This window comes from Podarcis liolepis (assembly GCF_965112155.1).
Source record: "Podarcis liolepis genome assembly, chromosome: 7".
Lineage (NCBI taxonomy): Eukaryota > Metazoa > Chordata > Lepidosauria > Squamata > Lacertidae > Podarcis > Podarcis liolepis.
In genome coordinates, this window is record NC_139561.1 from 16,903,093 (window position 1) to 16,920,463 (window position 17,371).

A 17,371-nucleotide genomic window follows, 5' to 3' on the forward strand; every position below is an offset into this window, starting at 1 on the left:
ACCTTGGAACCCATTCAAGAAATGGATGGGCATAGTCAGAGCTGTGTAACCTGCACCCCCAATATCACAGCAGTGGCGGAATGGGGCTTAATGGGAGTGGCTTAATATTCACCCATGTGCGTGCTTATTTCTGTAGAATCCTACATAGGACACACTATCTTTCATATTTTGTTGTTTAGTCATTTAGTCGTGTCTGACTCCTCAGGACCCCATGGACCAGAGCATGCCAGGCACTCATGTCTTCCACTGCCTCCCACAGCTTGGTCAAACTCATGTTCATAACTTCGAGAACACTGTCCAACCATCTCGTCCGCTGTCGTCCTCCTTGTGCCCTCCATCTTTCCCAACATCAGGGTCTTTTCCAGGGAGTCTTCTCATGAGGTGGCCAAAGTATTGGAGCCTCAGCTTCACAATCTGTCCTTCCAGTGAGCACTCAGGGCTGATTTCCTTAAGAATGGAGAGTTTGATCTTCTTGCAGTCCATGGGACTCTCAAGAGTCTCCTCCAGCACCATAATTCAAAAGCATCAATTCTTCGGCGATCAGCCTTCTTTATGGTCCAGCTCTCACTTCCATACATCACTACTGGGAAAACCACAGCTTTAACTATACGGACCTTTGTTGGCAAGGTGATGTCTCTGCTTTTTAAGATGCTGTCTAGGTTTGTCATCGCTTTTCTCTTAAGCTTTTATATTCGACTGAGAATATCAGGCTTTGCATGGCACTTAAAGAACCTTTGAAGAAGCCCCGCCGAGTTTAATGGACTTGCTCCAATGCAAAAAACACACACCAAAAACCACCCCGTGCACTTGGATTGAAGATGCAACGTGGCCTCACTTGCCCTTGCTGAAGAGCCACGTGGAGAGAGGCTTCAGCCGTCCCCTCCTTCCAGCCAATCAGAATCGCGCATCTCCCTCCCTACCGCAGCTGCTTCGCGACGTCTCTATCTCGCTCTCACGCGCAAGGAACGCCCAGCGCCCCACGTGGCCCGCCCGCCCCGCGACTGCACCCTACCCTGCTCGCTCGCCTCTCCTCCCCGTCGAACCCTCTCCGCCCGCAGCCAACCAGAGGCCGGCGCTGCCTCCGCCGGCCCCGCGGACGCGGCTCCTGATTGGTCGGCGTCGCGCTCGGGCTCGCCTCCCTTGAAGCCGCTGCTGCGCCGGTTCGGCTGAGGCGTGCACAGGTGTCCTGCGCTTGCGGAGGCGAGGCGGAGCGGAGGGGCAGCCGCTTCGCCTTGCCCAGTTCGGCCGGCCATGGAGCTTGGCCTGGGAGGAAGAGAAGGAGGAGGAAGGAGGGCAGCAGCAGCAGCGGGAGGGGAGGCGGAGGAGGAGGCGGCAGCCCCAGCAGCCGTCATCCAAGAGGGCTGGTTCCGCGAGACGTGCAGCCTCTGGCCCGGGCAGGCCCTCTCTCTGCAAGTCCAGGAGGTCCTGCATCACCAGCGGTCGCCCTTCCAGGAGATCCTGGTCTTCAGGAGGTAAGGGTGCGGGAGAAAGGCCAGGATGCGGGGATTGAGCACGTGAGGATGGCGTGCACGGGTGCGCTGTCCGGATCCTGTCAAAAGCACAGGGCGGGGCTGCCCTTTGGTGGCGTTCACACAGCCCACCTTTTTGTCTAAGGAGTCTTCCCACCCATCCAAGCACCCCCAGAAAAAGATCTCATTGTTTGACCCCCTGTAACAACCCCACGAGCTCACCCCATTGAGCTTTTGTGGCCAAGTGGGGCATTTGAAACTGGGTCTCAGTGGGACACCCTCCACCTGTGTTTCTCAAACTCTGGTCTGCAGCTGTTGTTGGACTGCAACTGCCATCCCTCATCACTGGTCCTGCCACAGTAAGGATGACGGGAGTTGTAGATGGAGACCCAGGTTTGAGAAACGCTGCCCTAAGCGCTGCCTCTCTCTCAAGGTGACTCCTTCCTGGCTGGTGGCAGTAGCTGCTGCCTTGGAATTTGACAACTGGTCCATCTAGGTCAGTGTTACCTGCACTGACTGGCAGCGGCACTGTTGGGATTCAGAGGCAGGAGTCTTGCCCAGCCCTACTTGGAGATGCAGGGGGTTGAACTTTGGGCCCTTTGTATGCAAGGAAGGTTCTATTGGGCTCTAGCCAGCTGTTAAGGATGATGGGATCTGTAGTTCAACATCTGGAGGGCTGTATCTTCATCTGCCTCTGATTTTTTTTTAAAAAAGGCAGAGTTATTTTGGGGGTAGCTAGGGGCAGTGACCCGGAAGTGTCTGCGGACAGCGCGGGCTCCCGGCCTATAGAGTGAGATGAGCGCACAACCCTAGAGTCTGGCAAGACTGGCCCGTACGGGCCCTTTAGGGGCAGTGAAGGCGAGTGGCAATCTGGTTCAGGAACAGGGACCCTTTGCATCCCTATACGTTGTTCAAGTTCTCAGAAGCCCCAGACAGCAGCCCCTGTCCTTGCCTTAAAGGTAGCTTAGGGGCAGTGAAGGCAAGTGATGGTCAGATTTATGATGGAGGTAACTTGGGACAGGAAAGGCAAGTGATGGCCTAGTTCAGGAACAGGGACCCTTTGCTCCTCTATAGGTTGTTAGATTCCCAGTTCTCACCAGCCTCAGCCAGCAAGGCCAGAGGTCCCTGTCCTTGCATTAAAGGCAGCTTAGGGACAGTGAAGGCAACTGATGGCCTACTTCAGGGATGCAGAAATTGTGGCAATCCAGGTATTGTCCCTGGAGCTCTGCAACGTTGGTGTTCAGGGACTTAAAGGGGCATATTTTGGAGACCGTACACCTTTGCCCTGCTATTCACACCCATCATTTCCCCTGCTCTCTCCTTCCTCTAGCAAAACATACGGGAACGTCTTGGTCCTTGATGGCGTTATCCAGTGCACAGAGAGGGATGAGTTTTCGTACCAGGAAATGATTGCTAATCTTCCCTTGTGCAGTCACCCAAACCCACAGAAGGTAAGCCTCGTCCTGTCCTCCTGGGGGATCCATCTCTGGACATGATCCTATGAAGAACTTTGCTGGATTAGGTCCTCTAGGCCAGCACCCCCCCTTTTTTTGTTACCTGCATATTTTGCCACATTTGATTCTTTGGGCTGTCTCCAACTAAGTCCTACTGGAGAGCAGACCTGCTGAAATTAATGGGCCCAATTTAGTCACGTCCATTGACTTCAATGAGTCTGCTGTGTATAGGGCTAGCACTGGATCCAACCCTTTGTTAATTTTTGTTGGCCGGCCATTAGCTTTTAGGGTTACATGTAAATGTAAAAGGTAAAGGACCCCTGGACGGTTAAGCCCAGTCAAAGGCGACTATGGGGTTGCGGTGCTTATCTCGCTTTCAGGCTAAGGGAGCTGGCGTTTGTCTACAGACAGCTTTCCCAGTCATGTGGCCAGCAGGACTAAACCGCTTTTGGTGCAACGGAACACCGTGACGGAAACCAGAGCGCACAGAAACGCCATTTACCTTCCCGCCAGACTGGTACCTATTTACCTACTTGCACTGGCGTGCTTTTGAACTGCTAGGTTGGCAGGAGCTGGGACAGAGCAACAGGAGCTCACCCCATTACGGGGATTTGAACCGCCGACCTCCTGATCGGCAAGCCCAAGAGGCTCAGTGGTTTAGACCACAGTGCCTCCCGTGTCCTATGGTTACATATATTCATAGTTCAACTGTAAGTTGCTTTGGGTTATTCTTTGAGAGTGGGTGGTATGTAATCTAACTTAAGAAGTAAAGAAGTAGAATATTGTAAAGTACAGAAAGAGGTGAGGGCAGGTTTCATTGCTTAGACTAATGACCATATAACTTGACAGAAGGGATGGTTGCACTTGGTCTGGGGTGGGGATCCTAGATTCATAGAATTGTAGAGCTGGAAGGGACCCTGAAGATCATCTGCTCCAACCCCCTGCAATGCAGGAATCTCAACTAAAGAATCTCTGATACCACACACCCTCTCTGCTTTGCACCCTCCTTCCATGTTTTTGCCTAGCTGGAATATGTCCTTGGACCGTGACTATGCTTGCTTGTTTGAATGGAGGGCAGAGAGGGGTGTGTGAGTGGAGTGGGGAAACTAGCCTACTGTCCAAAGGTGAAATTTGCATTCGTTGCTCCACCCACTTTTGCTTCTGGCCCCGCCCACCACTGGCATGTGGCCCCCGAAAGGGAACACGGCCCTCGTCTGGGGGGGGAATGGGTGGGTGTTCTCAGAGCAAAGTAACAGTGCCGTCTCCACTACACAGGTGCTCATCATCGGGGGCGGCGATGGAGGAGTCTTGCGGGAAGTGGTCAAGCACCCCTCCGTGGAGTCCGTAATACAGTGCGAAATTGACGAGGTAACAAAGTTAGTTCTGCTTATCGATCGTTGCCTGTCAAATGGGATTCCCTCAAACTGTGATCCTCAGCTGCAGTCCACGACATGAAATTTAAAATTGCACAGCATCTCCCACAACACATTTATGATTGCTACAACAAGGGGGTCTGTTTGGTTGACCAGTAAATTGGTGGCCAGTGGTCCGCCAAGACCCCTGGCGGTTTCCAAGAGGTCCTCCGGCAGCGGGGTGGGGTGATGGGAAACCAGTAAGAGAAAATTTAGAAGGATTTGACCTCAAGAGCTCACAATGGGTGAGAGCCAAGGTTAGGCTTGATAGAGTTGTAGGTTGGAAGGGACCCTGGTGGTCATCTAGTCCAACCCCCTGCAAATGTAGGAATCTGTGCTAGAGCATCCATGTCAGATGGCCACCCAACCTCTGCTTAAAACCTCCAAGGAAGGAGGAGAGTCCACCACCTTCCCATGGAGCCAATAGACCCGTTGAAATAAATAAATGAAGATGACTAACTTTGGTTCATAAATTTCAATTGGCCTAGGGCTTCGCTGGCTGCAAGCCAAAGTTTCTGTGTTAGTATCCTAATTTCTTTCCTCTTGCCCAAGCTCTGAGGGCGTTGGCTGGTACATTTCAGAGCTCTTTGACAGGATAAAAGCAATTATCAACCTATCCTTTCCCCGGGGCTATGATTTCTTAACCTCCTTCCTTATTAAAGACCTACTTCCTTGTCCTCTAGTTGTGAAGAATTATAGGACTGAAGGAAACTATGCGGCTTATCTTGTCAAATCACCTGCAGGGTAGGAATCTTTTTGCCCAGCGTGGGGCTCAAGCCCTCAACCCTGAGATTTAAGAGTCTCATTCATGCTCTACCGACTGAACTCAAGGGGGGGCGGGTACCACCTCCTCCTCCACCCAACCTTGGAAGGTTTTTGGGTTTTTTTTGCAAGGTGAGGCAGAGAGAGAAAAATGCATTTTGCATCATGCTAATGAAATCTTGCCAGGGCAAAGTCAGGAGGAATCCAAATTGGGGTGGGGGGGGTGGCAGGTTTGCACAGGTAGCAGCTGCAACAAAATGCTGCAGTACAAATCAGAAATTAAGGTCACAATGGATATGGTTTGAAGAATATATGAGCAAACACTTCTCCGAAGATAGCATGCTGATATGTTTAGACTGAGTTGTAAAGTTGACCTAGAAAAAAATAACAGTTTAACAAGAGAAGTAAGGTAGAGATGCATGAATTGCAATGCAAATAAGAACTTTAAAGTAATAAAGATGACGAGCACTGGCGGAGGGAGGTCACATGGGTGTTTACCTATTTTATGTATTTTTCTTTTTCCTTTACCTTTTCTTTTTTTGTCTGTAAGTGTATGTACATTATTGTTATGTATGTATGTATGTATGTATGTATGTATGTATGTATGTACAGTGGTACCTCGGGTTACAGATGCTTCAGGTTACAGACTCTGCTAACCCAGAAATAGTACCTCGGGTTAAGAACTTTGCTTCAGAATGAGAACAGAAATCGTGCTGCGGCGGCAGCAAGAGGCCCCATTAGTTAAAGTGCTGCTTCAGGTTAAGAACAGTTTCAGGTTAAGAACAGACCTCCAGGACGAATTAAATTCTTAACCTGAGGTACCACTGTATGTATGTCTAAATAATAATAATAAAAATGCTGCAGTGCCGCCTTTCAGTCCCTAACAGGAGCGTTTGTGTTCAGAGTTCCTCCAAAAATGCAAAGCAGGCCAGCTGAGCCTTTCCTCCCCATCCCAGGGCTGGTTATGTCTACAGCCAGCATTCCTTAGAGATGCAAGGCACATTGCCTCAATGGGAGGAGATAAGCTGAACCACTTTGGTTTGGGATTTCTTTAAATCCCCAAACTTCTCTACGTGCTTCTGAATTCTCCCCAGCAGCCCCGAAACCTTCCTCTCTGTTCCCCATGGTCCTGATTTGGCTCTCCGATCCGAATAGGGGTCTCCTAACAACTCTCTGCACCTTTCACAAACTACAGTTCCCAGGATGCTTTGGGAGAAGCCATGACTATTTAAAGTGGTATGATGCGGCCTAGGATGTATCGTGCGGACAGGACCCAAGTGTGGTTTCCAGTGATTGATTTATTCCAGTGGTTTTAGTGATTTATTACTGTTATTTATTTAAAGCAATTTCCCTGCCTAAAATCCTGTTCTTCATCCAACCCAAGCTCATGGAATCTTAGCTTGGAGTCTTAGCACAAAAGGAAAAGGGGATAGGGAAGGGGGAGGAAGAAAGCAAACTCGGGTGCGTTTATTAATTTATGATACTTGCTTTTGTTCATTTTTCTTACTGTACACCTATGACTTGATGGGAGGTTTGCCACCTACCGTATTTTTCGCTCTATAAGACGCACTTTGCCCCTCCTAAAAAGTAAGGGGAAATGTGTGTGAGTCTTACGGAGCGAATGCAGGCTGCACAGCTTTCGCTAAAGCCAGGAGAGCAAGAGGGATTGCTGTGCAGCGATCCCTCTTGTTGTTCTGGCTTCAGGGATAGCTGCCCGAAGCTTCCTAAGCGCAGCAGAGTGCTCTTCCCGCTGAAGAGGCACAGTGCAGAGAGGGAAAGCTGCGCAGCGCCCCTTCAGCGAAGCGGGAGGAAAATTTTTGCTGCGGAGAGGCGCTGAGCAGAGAGGGAGAGACCATTTTTTGTCTTGTTCTCCTTTAAAACTAGGTGCGTCTTATGGTCGGGTGGGTCTTATAGATCAAAAAATACGGTAAATGTGTGGTTTATCAATTGGGCGAGTAAATAGAAAATACTTTTTCTTTCTCTTTTTCTTTTTTTTTGGGGGGGGGGCAGGATGTGATCCAAGCATCTAAGAAGTACCTCCCAGGGATGGCCGTGGGATATTCCAGCCCGAAACTCACCTTGCATGTTGGGGACGGCTTTGAATTCATGAAGCAGAACCAGGAGGCTTTTGATGTGATAATCACAGACTCTTCCGACCCCATGGGTGAGTGTGGAGGGCGGAGGGGATCTTGACCAGCGACTGTGATTGGATCATGAATCTTGTGTACATGCTGGGGCATGCACTCTTGGGGTTGACCTGGAGGCTGCAGCTTGTACAGATCGCACACCTAAGTGGCTTGTGGGGGCAAACGACTTCTGGGATTAGCACCATTGGCCAGTCCACTTCCAGGTCAGTTTCAAGGTGTTGGAAGTCCTTATACAGCTCAGGAGCAGGTGACATGAGAGACCGCCTTATGCACCCAGCAAATCACTGCGGTCTGTGGGAAAGCTTTCTCTGCCAGTTCCAAAAATCCCTGAATCCTTCGTGGGAACTCCTAGTCAACACGATGACCATATACATACGTAATAGACAATCTTTATAGAATTTCTACAAACCATAACAAGTTCAAAATGAAATATTTAGTTTCAAAGTCTCTGAAAGATTGTCTATTACGTATGTATATATGGTCATCGTGTTGCCTAGACATTGTTGACGTTCTCTTTGCAACACGGGTTTGTTTGGATACTTGTGGGAACTGCCCCTGTCGCTGCCCCTGTTATCTTTCAGGTGGTTTTTGTTTTTTTGGCAATATTAAGCAGTACAGTGGTACCTCAGGTTACATACACTTCAGGTTACATACGCTTCAGGTTACAGACTCCGCTAACCCAGAAATAATACCTCGGGTTAAGAACTTTGCTTCAGGATGAGAACAGAAATTGTGCTCCGGCGGCGTGGCAGCAGCAGGAGGCCCCCATTAGTTAAAGTGCTGCTTCAGGTTAAGAACAGTTTCAGGTTAAGAACGGACCTCAAGAACGAATTAAGTACGTAACCAGAGGTACCACTGTGTGTAAATGCTTTTGGCTCAAAAGAAAAAGAGAAGAGGAGAAGCAAATTCAGACACTCGGATTAAAGGTAAAGGCAAAGGGACCCCTGACCGTTAGGTCCAGTCGCGGACGACTCTGGGGTCGCGGTGCTCATCTCGCTTTACTGGCCGAGGGAGCCGAAGTTTGTCTGCAGACAGTTTTTCCGGGTCATGTGGCCAGCATGACTAAGCCACTTCTGGTGAACCAGAGCAGCGCACGGAAATGCCGTTTACATTCCCGCCGGAGCGGTACCTATTGATCTACCTGCACTTTGACATGCTTTCGAACTGCTAGGTGGGATTAGCGTCGGATAAATGCTCTTTTTCTTTGTTAGGTGGGAGGTTTGCCCTGAAAGGTGTGGCTTGCAGACTGGGTGAATAAATGGATGAATGCAGTTTTGCAGGGTGTGATCCAGGCAATTCCAGAAATACCTCCCAGGTATTTTCATACTTAACCCTCCCTGGTGCTGTTCCTTCCCCTCCAGGTCCTGCAGAAAGCCTCTTCAAAGAATCCTACTACCAGCTGATGAAGACAGCTCTGCGGGAAGACGGCATTCTCTGCTGCCAAGGTGAGGGACAGCCGAAATAGCCTGTGTGCTGATGACCAGTTGGAGGCACTGAGCACATTTCTGAAGTGTTGGGTTTCCCCCCACGCCTCCTTTTTTTCTTTAAAAAAATGCAGGGATGGAAAGCCTGGTGTCCCCTAGATCAGGGGTCCCCCTACTCAGTTCCATGAGCTTCATTCAGGTGGTCTGCATCACGCCCACACTAAATACTCATATTGGGTTTTAATTGTGTTTGTATTTCTTCCTGTATTATTTTTCATTCTATTGCAGTTCAAACTAACTCAGCCATTTTAATAAGTAGTGGGGGAAATTTATAATTTATCTTAAAAACCATTGTATACAGTTAAAATCATTAGTAGGGTTGGAATAACATTTGTAGTTTAATGGTGAATTTTGGACACAACGGAGAGGTAAAAGATTTGGATTGATGTAAAGGATGCAGGAGGAAATGATTAACAACAGGACCCACAAAGGAGAGATTCTTTGGAATCTTGTTTCTATGTTGTATGTTGTATATGGGACTGTAAATCTGAAAACCAACCAAATACATACATACATACATACGGAACATACGGAACAAAAATGCAATATGTAAGAAATGAAGCAAGGTATAAAAGTACAAATTGAAATACCTTGCTGCATTTAACACAGCGTATCAGGGTTGCTGCAACAGCCCAAAAAATAATGTAGGGCCTTCTCAGTGGTGGCACACGTGCAGTGGAATGCCCTTTCAGATTTCTGGGTGGTCCAGCTCAGATCTAGTTCTTTGGAAGCCTGCCCCCTAGTGCCTGGGAGGTGGAAGGGCCACAGATTCTTGGCTAACCAAATACCAGCTCTTCTTTCCCCCAGCTACCCAGGAAGGCTTTGATAACGCCCCTCTCCACATTTGTCTCTCTGCCAGGCGAATGCCAGTGGCTGCACCTGGACCTCATTAAGGAGATGCGCCAGTTCTGCAAGTCGCTGTTCCCCGTGGTCGAGTACGCCTACTGCACCATCCCGACCTACCCCAGCGGACAGATCGGCTTCATGCTCTGCAGCAAGAATTCAGTAAGGGATATTGTCTGCCGCCTCTTTCCGTCGATCGGGGCTTGGGGAGCAGAGGCTTGCATGCCGAAGCAAGCCCTATGCAGAGCATTGAAACTTAAGGGCGTGAATCAGCCCGGTCCATTAACATCACTGGGCCCGCTCTAAGTACAGTAGTACCTTGGTTCTCAAACTTAATCCGTTCCGGAAGTCCGTTCCAAAACCAAAGCATTCCAAAACCAAGGTGTGCTTTCCCATAGAAAGTAATGCAAAACAGATTACCGTATTTTTCACCCTATAGGATGCACTTCCCCCCCTCCAAAAATGAAGGGGAAATGTGTGTGCGTCCTATGGGGTGAATGTAGGCTTTCGCTGAAGCCTGGAGAGCGAGAGGGGTTGGTGTGCACCAACCCCTCTCGCTCTCCAGGCTTCTGGAAGCTATCCGCAAGCCTGGAGAGCCCGGCGGAAGTTCCCACCGGGCTCTCCAGGCTTCCGGATAGCAGCCTGCACCCCGAAGCCTGGGGGGCGCTGAGCAGCACGCCCTGGGCTTCAGGAAGATATCCGCAAGCCTGGAGAGCCCAGCGGGAGTTCCCCCCAGGCTTGCGGATAGCAGCCTGTTCTGGGGGCTAGGGTTGGGGGAAACTTGGGCTTCCCCCGCCCCAGCCCTGCGCCGGGGGGGGAAATATTTTTTTCCCTTTATTCCCCCCCCCAAAAAAAACTAGGTGCACCCTATGGGCCTGTGCACCCTATAGGGCGAAAAATATGGTAATCCGTTCCAGACTTTTAAAAGCAACCCCTAAAACAGCAATTTAACATGACATTTACTATCTGACGAGACCATCGATCCATAAAATGAAAGCAATAAACAATGTACTGCAGACACAATCAATTAATAGCTGAACTGGGTTCCACACAGTCACAAAAACGAAACAAAAAGAGCCGCAAAAACAAAAACACAAAATGAATAGCAAAAACAGGCAGACCACAGCATAACACTCAAAACAGAAGTGTGGCACTTAAATTGGAAGGGTAACACTCAATTGTCATGTCTGTTTTTTCGGTTGGTTAAGGTGTTTTTGATTTGGCTGATGTTTTTTTCTGTTTTCTTTTTTTTTGTATGTGTTTGTTATTGTTTCTTTTCTTTTCGTTTTTGCTGTTATTGTTGTTTGGTAATAGAAAATGAATAAAAAATTAATAAAAAAAAAAGGAAGGGTAACACTCAAAACGGAGCACGTTCGGCTTCCGAAAAATGTTCACAAACTGGAACACTTACTTCTGGGTTTGCATCTATTGGTTCCAAGTTGTTTGAGTTCCAAGACTTTTGAGAACCAAGGTACCACTGTAAATTTGGGTTGTGTGCAGCCCCCAAGGGACTTGTGTCTGGCTGTTGTGACTCTCTCCATTCCACACCTCTTTCTTTTGCCACCGCCTCTCGGCCTCTCCTGCCTCACAGGGTTGTTGTGAAGGGGGCAGAGGAGATGCATGTACGCTGCCTTGAGCTCCTTGGGCTATATAAATGCAATAAATAAAACGGGGAGATGGAGAACCTTGAGCTCCTTTGGCAAGAAAGAGTAGGGTGGGTGCAATACAGGCAACACGCCATTGATGCGGAGATTACAATACTTATTCATCAGTAAGCCCCCCCCCCATTTCTGCCCCCTTGTGGACGCAGACAGGGATGTTCCTGCAAATAAATCCAATTTTTATTCTTCCTGCAGAACACTAATTTCAGGGACCCTGTCCAACAGTTGTCCCAGAAGGAAGTGGAAGCAATGAATCTTAAGTATTACAACTCGGATGTCCACAGGGCAGCCTTTGTCCTGCCTGAATTTGCACGAAAGGTAAACCACCGGGGCTGAAATGCTGTCCTTGCAGAGTGAAGCTTTCTTTTCCTAAGCTGGGATGGGAGGAAAGCAACAGGTATTCAGAAGGATTGCTGTCTCCATTTCTTCAAGAAAAGCCACAATCATACCATACATTTAAATACCGTATTTTTCGCTCTATAACACGCACCTGACCATAACACGCACATCGTTTTTAGAGGAGGAAAACAAGGGAAAAAATATTCTGAATGAAACAGTGGACGTATCATTTTTGTGCTTCATGCTGTGGCCACAGACATGTGATCTGATGGTGAATTTGGGGTGACCCAATGCAAAAATCCTGAGAATCCCTGTGGATCCATGCTTTGTAACCACGTTTTTGCACCATTGCAGCCCCAGGCAACAGTGGGTGTGTGATTTGGGGGGGGGGGCAGGCTGTAGCCATGGACATGCAATGTGATCTGATGGTAAATTTGGGGTGACCCAATGCAAAGATCCTGAAGTTCCATGTTGATCCATGCTTTGTAACCACATTTTAAGTGGGGAGGGAAGGAAAAACACAGAAGGCTAAGAATGCAGGAGAGGGCTATAACGTGAGGAAAGGAAGGCAAAAGTCCCCCCCACCCACCCACCCAAGCCAGCCAGCGCTCGCTCTCTCTCTCTCTCTCTCTCCCTCTCCCTCCCACCTGCATGTTTTCCGGCTGCCTGATATATATTTTTTTTAATTGCCTTGACAGAAGAAAGCATTTTAACTGCATTAAGAACTATTTAGCAGCGAAACCTAAGCTTTGCCATCCCTTAAGAGGTACAGACACTGTAATCTTCCAGATCGCATGAATTTACAGGCAAAACACTGTTTAAGGATTTCATCCTTTTAAAGGGAAGAAAGCATATTTGAATGCTGTGTGTCCCCAAAAACAAAAAGCAGGAAGTCAAATCAGAATTTTAAGCTGAACCTGTAATCTCTCTTCCCTTCACAAACATTGTTCCCTCCGGAGCATGGAGAGGAATTAGAAGGACGCTCTGCTTTCCCCTCTTCTTGCCTGGAGGGGAGGGGCTTTCCCTGCTCTTTGTTCTGTTTGAGCAAACACAGCAACGAAACAGAGAAGGGTGGGCAGTAAGACCCTGAGGCAGAATGCAGGAAAGCAGCCACTTCCTCTTTTCAGGTTTCCCTTCTCCGTGAAGCGCGATTTGATTTTTGCCTCATTTTTCGGCTCCAGGGACCACACATTCGCTCAATAACACGCACAGACATTTCCCCTTCCTTTTTAGGAGAAAAAATCTGCATGTTATAGAGAGAAAAATACGGTACGTTGTTGTTTAGTCGTTTAATCGTGTCCGACTCTTCGTGACCCCATGGACCAGAGCACGCCAGGCACTCCTGTCTTCCACTGCCTCCTGCAGTTCGGTCAAACTCATGTTCGTAGCTTCGAGAACACTGTCCAACCACCTCGTCTTCTGTCGTCCCCTTCTCCTTCTGACATTTAAATTATTACCGTTAATAATGATACTAATTGTCATTCACCCAAGGTATTCAGGGCGGATTCCAAGATTAAAACACAATATTAGAAACAGTTTTAAGACTACTTGCCATCACAGAAAGAAGGCAAGACCTAAAAATTACTGCACTGTGATACCACTTTTAAGTAGTCACATTTTCCCACCCCCCACCCCAAAGCATTCTGGGATCTGTAGTTCGTTAAGGATGCTGAGAGTTGTTAGGAGACCGCTATTCCCCTCCCAGGAACACAGGTGGCGCTGTGGGTTAAACCACAGAGCCTAGGACTTGCCGATCAGAAGGTCGGCGGTTCGAATCCCCGTGACAGGGTGAGCTCCCGTTGCTCGGTCCCTGCTCCTGCCAATCTAGTAGTTCGAATGCACAAAAGTGTAAGTAGATACATAGGTACCACTCTGGTGGGAAGGTAAGTGGCATTTCCGTGCGCTGCTCTGGTTCTCCAGAAGTGGCTTAGTCATGCTGGCCACATGACCCGGAAGCTGTGTGCCAGCTCCCTCAGCCAATAAAGCGACATGAGCGCCGCGACCCCAGAGTCGGCCACAACTGGACCTAATGGTCAGTTGTCCCTTTACCTTTACCTTTATTCCCCTCTCAGAGCTAAAATTCCCAGAGTTTCCTTTGAAGAAGGATTGGTTGTGAAACTCTGGGAACCGTAATTCCTGGAGGGGAACAGGGGGTCTCCTAACAACTCCCAGGGCCCTTAACAAACTGCAGTTCCAGGAATTATTTGGGGGGAGCCATGGCTGCTTAAAGTGGCATCACAGTGTTGTGGATGCGGCCATGGAAAGCCCCGAATGAGGGTCGCCCCATCCTGTTGATTATCCTCATTTTCCTTTTCCTACCCACCAGGCTCTGAGCACCGTGTGAGAACCCCGATGCAGACCCACTTCTGGCCTCTGATACCCCGGCGGGACGGAAAACCCCGGAAGCCTCATCCACCTAGCGGATCGTCTCTGGCGGGCGGCCTGACGTGGTCCTCGCTTGCCTTGCGGCCTCCAGCCTGCCAACTAAACATTCCTTCCAATTATGTATTTAAAAAAATGAAAGGACTCTGGGTTTGCACCCAACCGCAGGACCCCACTTCCAAACCACCCCCGCCCCCATCCACCTAGTTCAGGCTTCGCTGTTGGCCCATTGCTTGAACTCGTCTCTCCAACATGTGGAGCATTAATGTAGAGCCTTCAGGCACCTGCCTGCTTCCTTTTTAACACCCCCACCCTGAAAATGCTGTATTTATAACTGACAATGTATCTCCCTTTAAAGTGGTTGCCATCTAGTTTGGAAGCACCAGGCACAATGGTTTGACGCTCTGCCTTTCAAGGGGGCATGGGGATTGGCATTGGGTGGGGTGGGAGCTGGCATAGTTGGGTATGTTTTCCCTGCTCCCCCCCCCCTTTTCCCTTGCCTCGCTCCCCCTTGCCCCCCACCTCCACGGAATGCCCACACCTCTTTCCTCCTTGCCTGGTCAGGTGGTTTTGGTCACCTGCCCCGACTCCTGAGCCCATCAATGGGGTCTCTTCGCGGCGTTTTAATTGGCTGAGCGCAGAAAGACCAAAGTTGTCTGTAGAGAACCGTTAACCTCTTTGTATAGTAAACGGACTCAAATAAAATTTAAGTATCGTTTTCTTAAGGGTTGGGTGGGTGGGTGAGCTTTTGAGATAAGCCCCCCTCTCTGTACGATCAGGGTGCCTTGCTCATTACGATCTTGCCGGGCCCTAACATCAGCCGGCGCCTCGAGCGAAACATTTCCAACGGCTCATCAATACCTCGGCGCCCAAATTGCGGCTCTAAATCATGTTTATTTTTGGGGGGTGGACCTAGAAATTAATTGGGCCTCTTCTCCTCTCCCCAGTTACTAAAAGACCTACTCCCATCAGCATTCAAGGCCTCAGCAGTAGCACCTGCTTTTGTGGGAAGAGTTAATGGAATTTCTTAAGAGTCACAGAATTGTTGGTCCTTGAGATCTTTCGGTACGACAGCTTCCATCATCACTGGCAGTGCCTGCTGAGGCTGATGGGAGTTCAGCTGCAGCTGGGGTGGGGGGCATTCAGCTTACCCACACGTGTCTTAAGAACTGCTGGGTTGGGATCCGAGGATCTTTTTATCTTTAGTCTTGTTGTTTTAGAGCAGGTTTTCCCAAACTTGGGTCTCCAGCTGTTTGGGGACCTCAGTTCCCATCATCCCTGACCACTGGTCCTGCTAGGTAGGGATGGTGGGCGTTGCAGTCCCAAAACAGCTGGAGGAAGTTTGGGTAAGCCTGTTTTAGAGCTCTGCTCATGCACCTGGTTCCCTCCCTCTTAGCAATATGTATTATTGTCAGGTATCTGTGGCCTTCCAGCTGTTGTGAGGTGCTCAGCAGCGAACATGACTGTCACCTCTCCAAGAACTCTAGACCATCTTGGACCATTTATATGTGATTGCAAAATGTCTGTTTCCAAAGGTGATCTTGGGTTGGGAGGGGGGGATCCGTTAATATCAGCCTGTGCTTGAAAATCACCTGAACTTTGCCCTGTGATACAAGAAAGGTTTGCCCAAAGTGTTGAGTTGGCTTTGTTCTCTCCCTTTTTAAAAAATGTCATGAAGGTGGAACAGTGCATGTACAGTGGTACCTCGGGTTACATAGCTTCAGGTTACATACGCTTCAGGTTACAGACTCCGTTAACCCAGAAATATTGCTTCAGGTTAAGAACTTTGCTTCAGGATGAGAACAGAAATTGTGCTCCGGCTGTGCAGCAGCAGCAGGAGGCCCCATTAGCTAAAGTGGTGCTTCGGGTTAAGAACAGTTTCAGGTTAAGAACAGACCTCCGGAACGAATTAAGTACTTAACCTGAGGTACCACTGTATAGAACGAGGCACAGAGAGACATTTATTTCCCCTTTAGGGCATTTGCTCTGCCTAAAGCAGAGGAGAGGGAGGCTATGGCCTTCCACATGCTGTTGAACTCCCATCCCTGTCATTCACAGCCAGCGAGGGCCAACAATCAGTTGGGTGATGGCATTTGTAGTCCAGCAACATCTCGAGGGCCGCAAGTGCCTCCTACCCTGCGTCTCCACCGCCATCATTCAGCCCGGACACTGAGGTCCAGTGCCGAGGGCCTTCTGGCGGTTCCCTCCCTGCGAGAAGTGAGGTTACAGGGAATCAGGCATAGGGCCTTCTCAGTAGTGGCGCCTGCCCTGTAGAATGCCCTCCCACCAGACCAGATGTCAAGGCAATAAGCAACTATCTCACTTTTAAAAGACATCCGAAGGCAGCCCTCTTTCGGGAAGTTTTTAATGTGTAATGGTGTGTTGTGTTTTAATATTCTGTTGGGAGCTGCCCAGAGTCTCTGGGGAAACCCAGCCAGATGGGTGGGGTATAAATAATAAATTATTATTATTATTATTGCAAGTTGCCTTGAATGGAGGACTTGTGGCCTTCCTGTTATTCCTGGACTCTAGCTCCCATCATTCCCAGCAACCTGGGCCCAGTGGTCATGGATGATGGGAATTGTAGTCCAGCAACATCTGAGAGGCTCACAGGGCCAGCAGCAGAAGCTTCCCCTCCTCCCCCCAAAAAGAGCCTTTTTTCTATTCTGTTTACACGAGAACTTGATAGTACATGTAGAGCTAACTTAATAAGAATCTCATTACTTGCATGGCTCTCGTTTTGTTTTGTTTTTAAATCTAGGAATTTAGGCAGCCTCTAAATAACCCAAAGTATTGGACCACCTAAGCCAGTATTGTCCACACTGACCGGCAGTGGCTCTCCAAGGGTTCAGAGAGAGAGAGAAGTTTTCCAAACCTACCTGGTGATTGAACCTGGGACCTTCTGCATGCAAAACTGGTGCTTTTCCACTTAGCTACTGCCCCCTTGGAGACATAAGAGATGCTTCTCCTAAGGTTTTAGCTGCATCTTCAGTTTTATTATGTTCACTGGTTAGAGAGCTCTAACCTGCTTCCACTGTCTGGCAGCAGTCCAAGCAGGGAGTCTCTCTCCCAGCCCTTCCTGGACTTGAACCTGGGACCTTCTGCTTGCAAGGCAGGTGCTCTGTTACTGAGCCACAGCCCTTCTCTAGTTTCTGCCTGGCAGTTCTTGCCAGGAGAGAGAGGCAGGTGGGATGATATGCCATGAAATCTCAGTGTCAGCTCAGCATGTTTCCGGTGGCGTGGGAGAGCTTGGGTACATGGGCACTAGTAGGGCAGTGGCAAATTCAGGGGAGCAGGCTTCCTTTATGACAGCCACACCCACTTCTAAGATTATACAACTAAGATTATACAACCATCTTATACAATAATAAGAATTCAGGATGCATTGCAACTATTGATGCACATCTCCCATGTGTTG

The 17,371-nt window shown here is 48.9% G+C and overlaps 1 protein-coding gene across 1 annotated transcript; it reads left to right on the top strand.

Annotated features, from left to right (window-relative positions):
- Window positions 1–1,132: 1,132 nt before the first annotated feature.
- SRM (spermidine synthase) lies at window positions 1,133–14,658 on the top strand. The gene is made up of 8 exons (XM_083512708.1): window positions 1,133–1,472; window positions 2,800–2,920; window positions 4,199–4,291; window positions 7,108–7,261; window positions 8,606–8,689; window positions 9,588–9,733; window positions 11,428–11,550; window positions 13,898–14,658. The coding sequence occupies exons 1-8, from the start codon at window positions 1,252–1,254 to the stop codon at window positions 13,913–13,915; spliced, it is 960 nt and encodes a 319-aa protein (XP_083368834.1). The 5' UTR covers window positions 1,133–1,251; the 3' UTR covers window positions 13,916–14,658.
- The last annotated feature ends 2,713 nt before the right edge of the window (window positions 14,659–17,371 follow it).

Bases quoted from the DNA above. Each gene is read 5' to 3' on its own strand.
- SRM (XM_083512708.1), top strand. From the start codon at position 1,252: ATGGAGCTTGGCCTGGGAGGAAGAGAAGGAGGAGGAAGGAGGGCAGCA. The intron at 4,292-7,107 runs GTAACAAAGTTA...GGGGGGGGGCAG, and splicing joins TACAGTGCGAAATTGACGAG to GATGTGATCCAAGCATCTAA. The intron at 8,690-9,587 runs GTGAGGGACAGC...TCTCTCTGCCAG, and splicing joins CGGCATTCTCTGCTGCCAAG to GCGAATGCCAGTGGCTGCAC.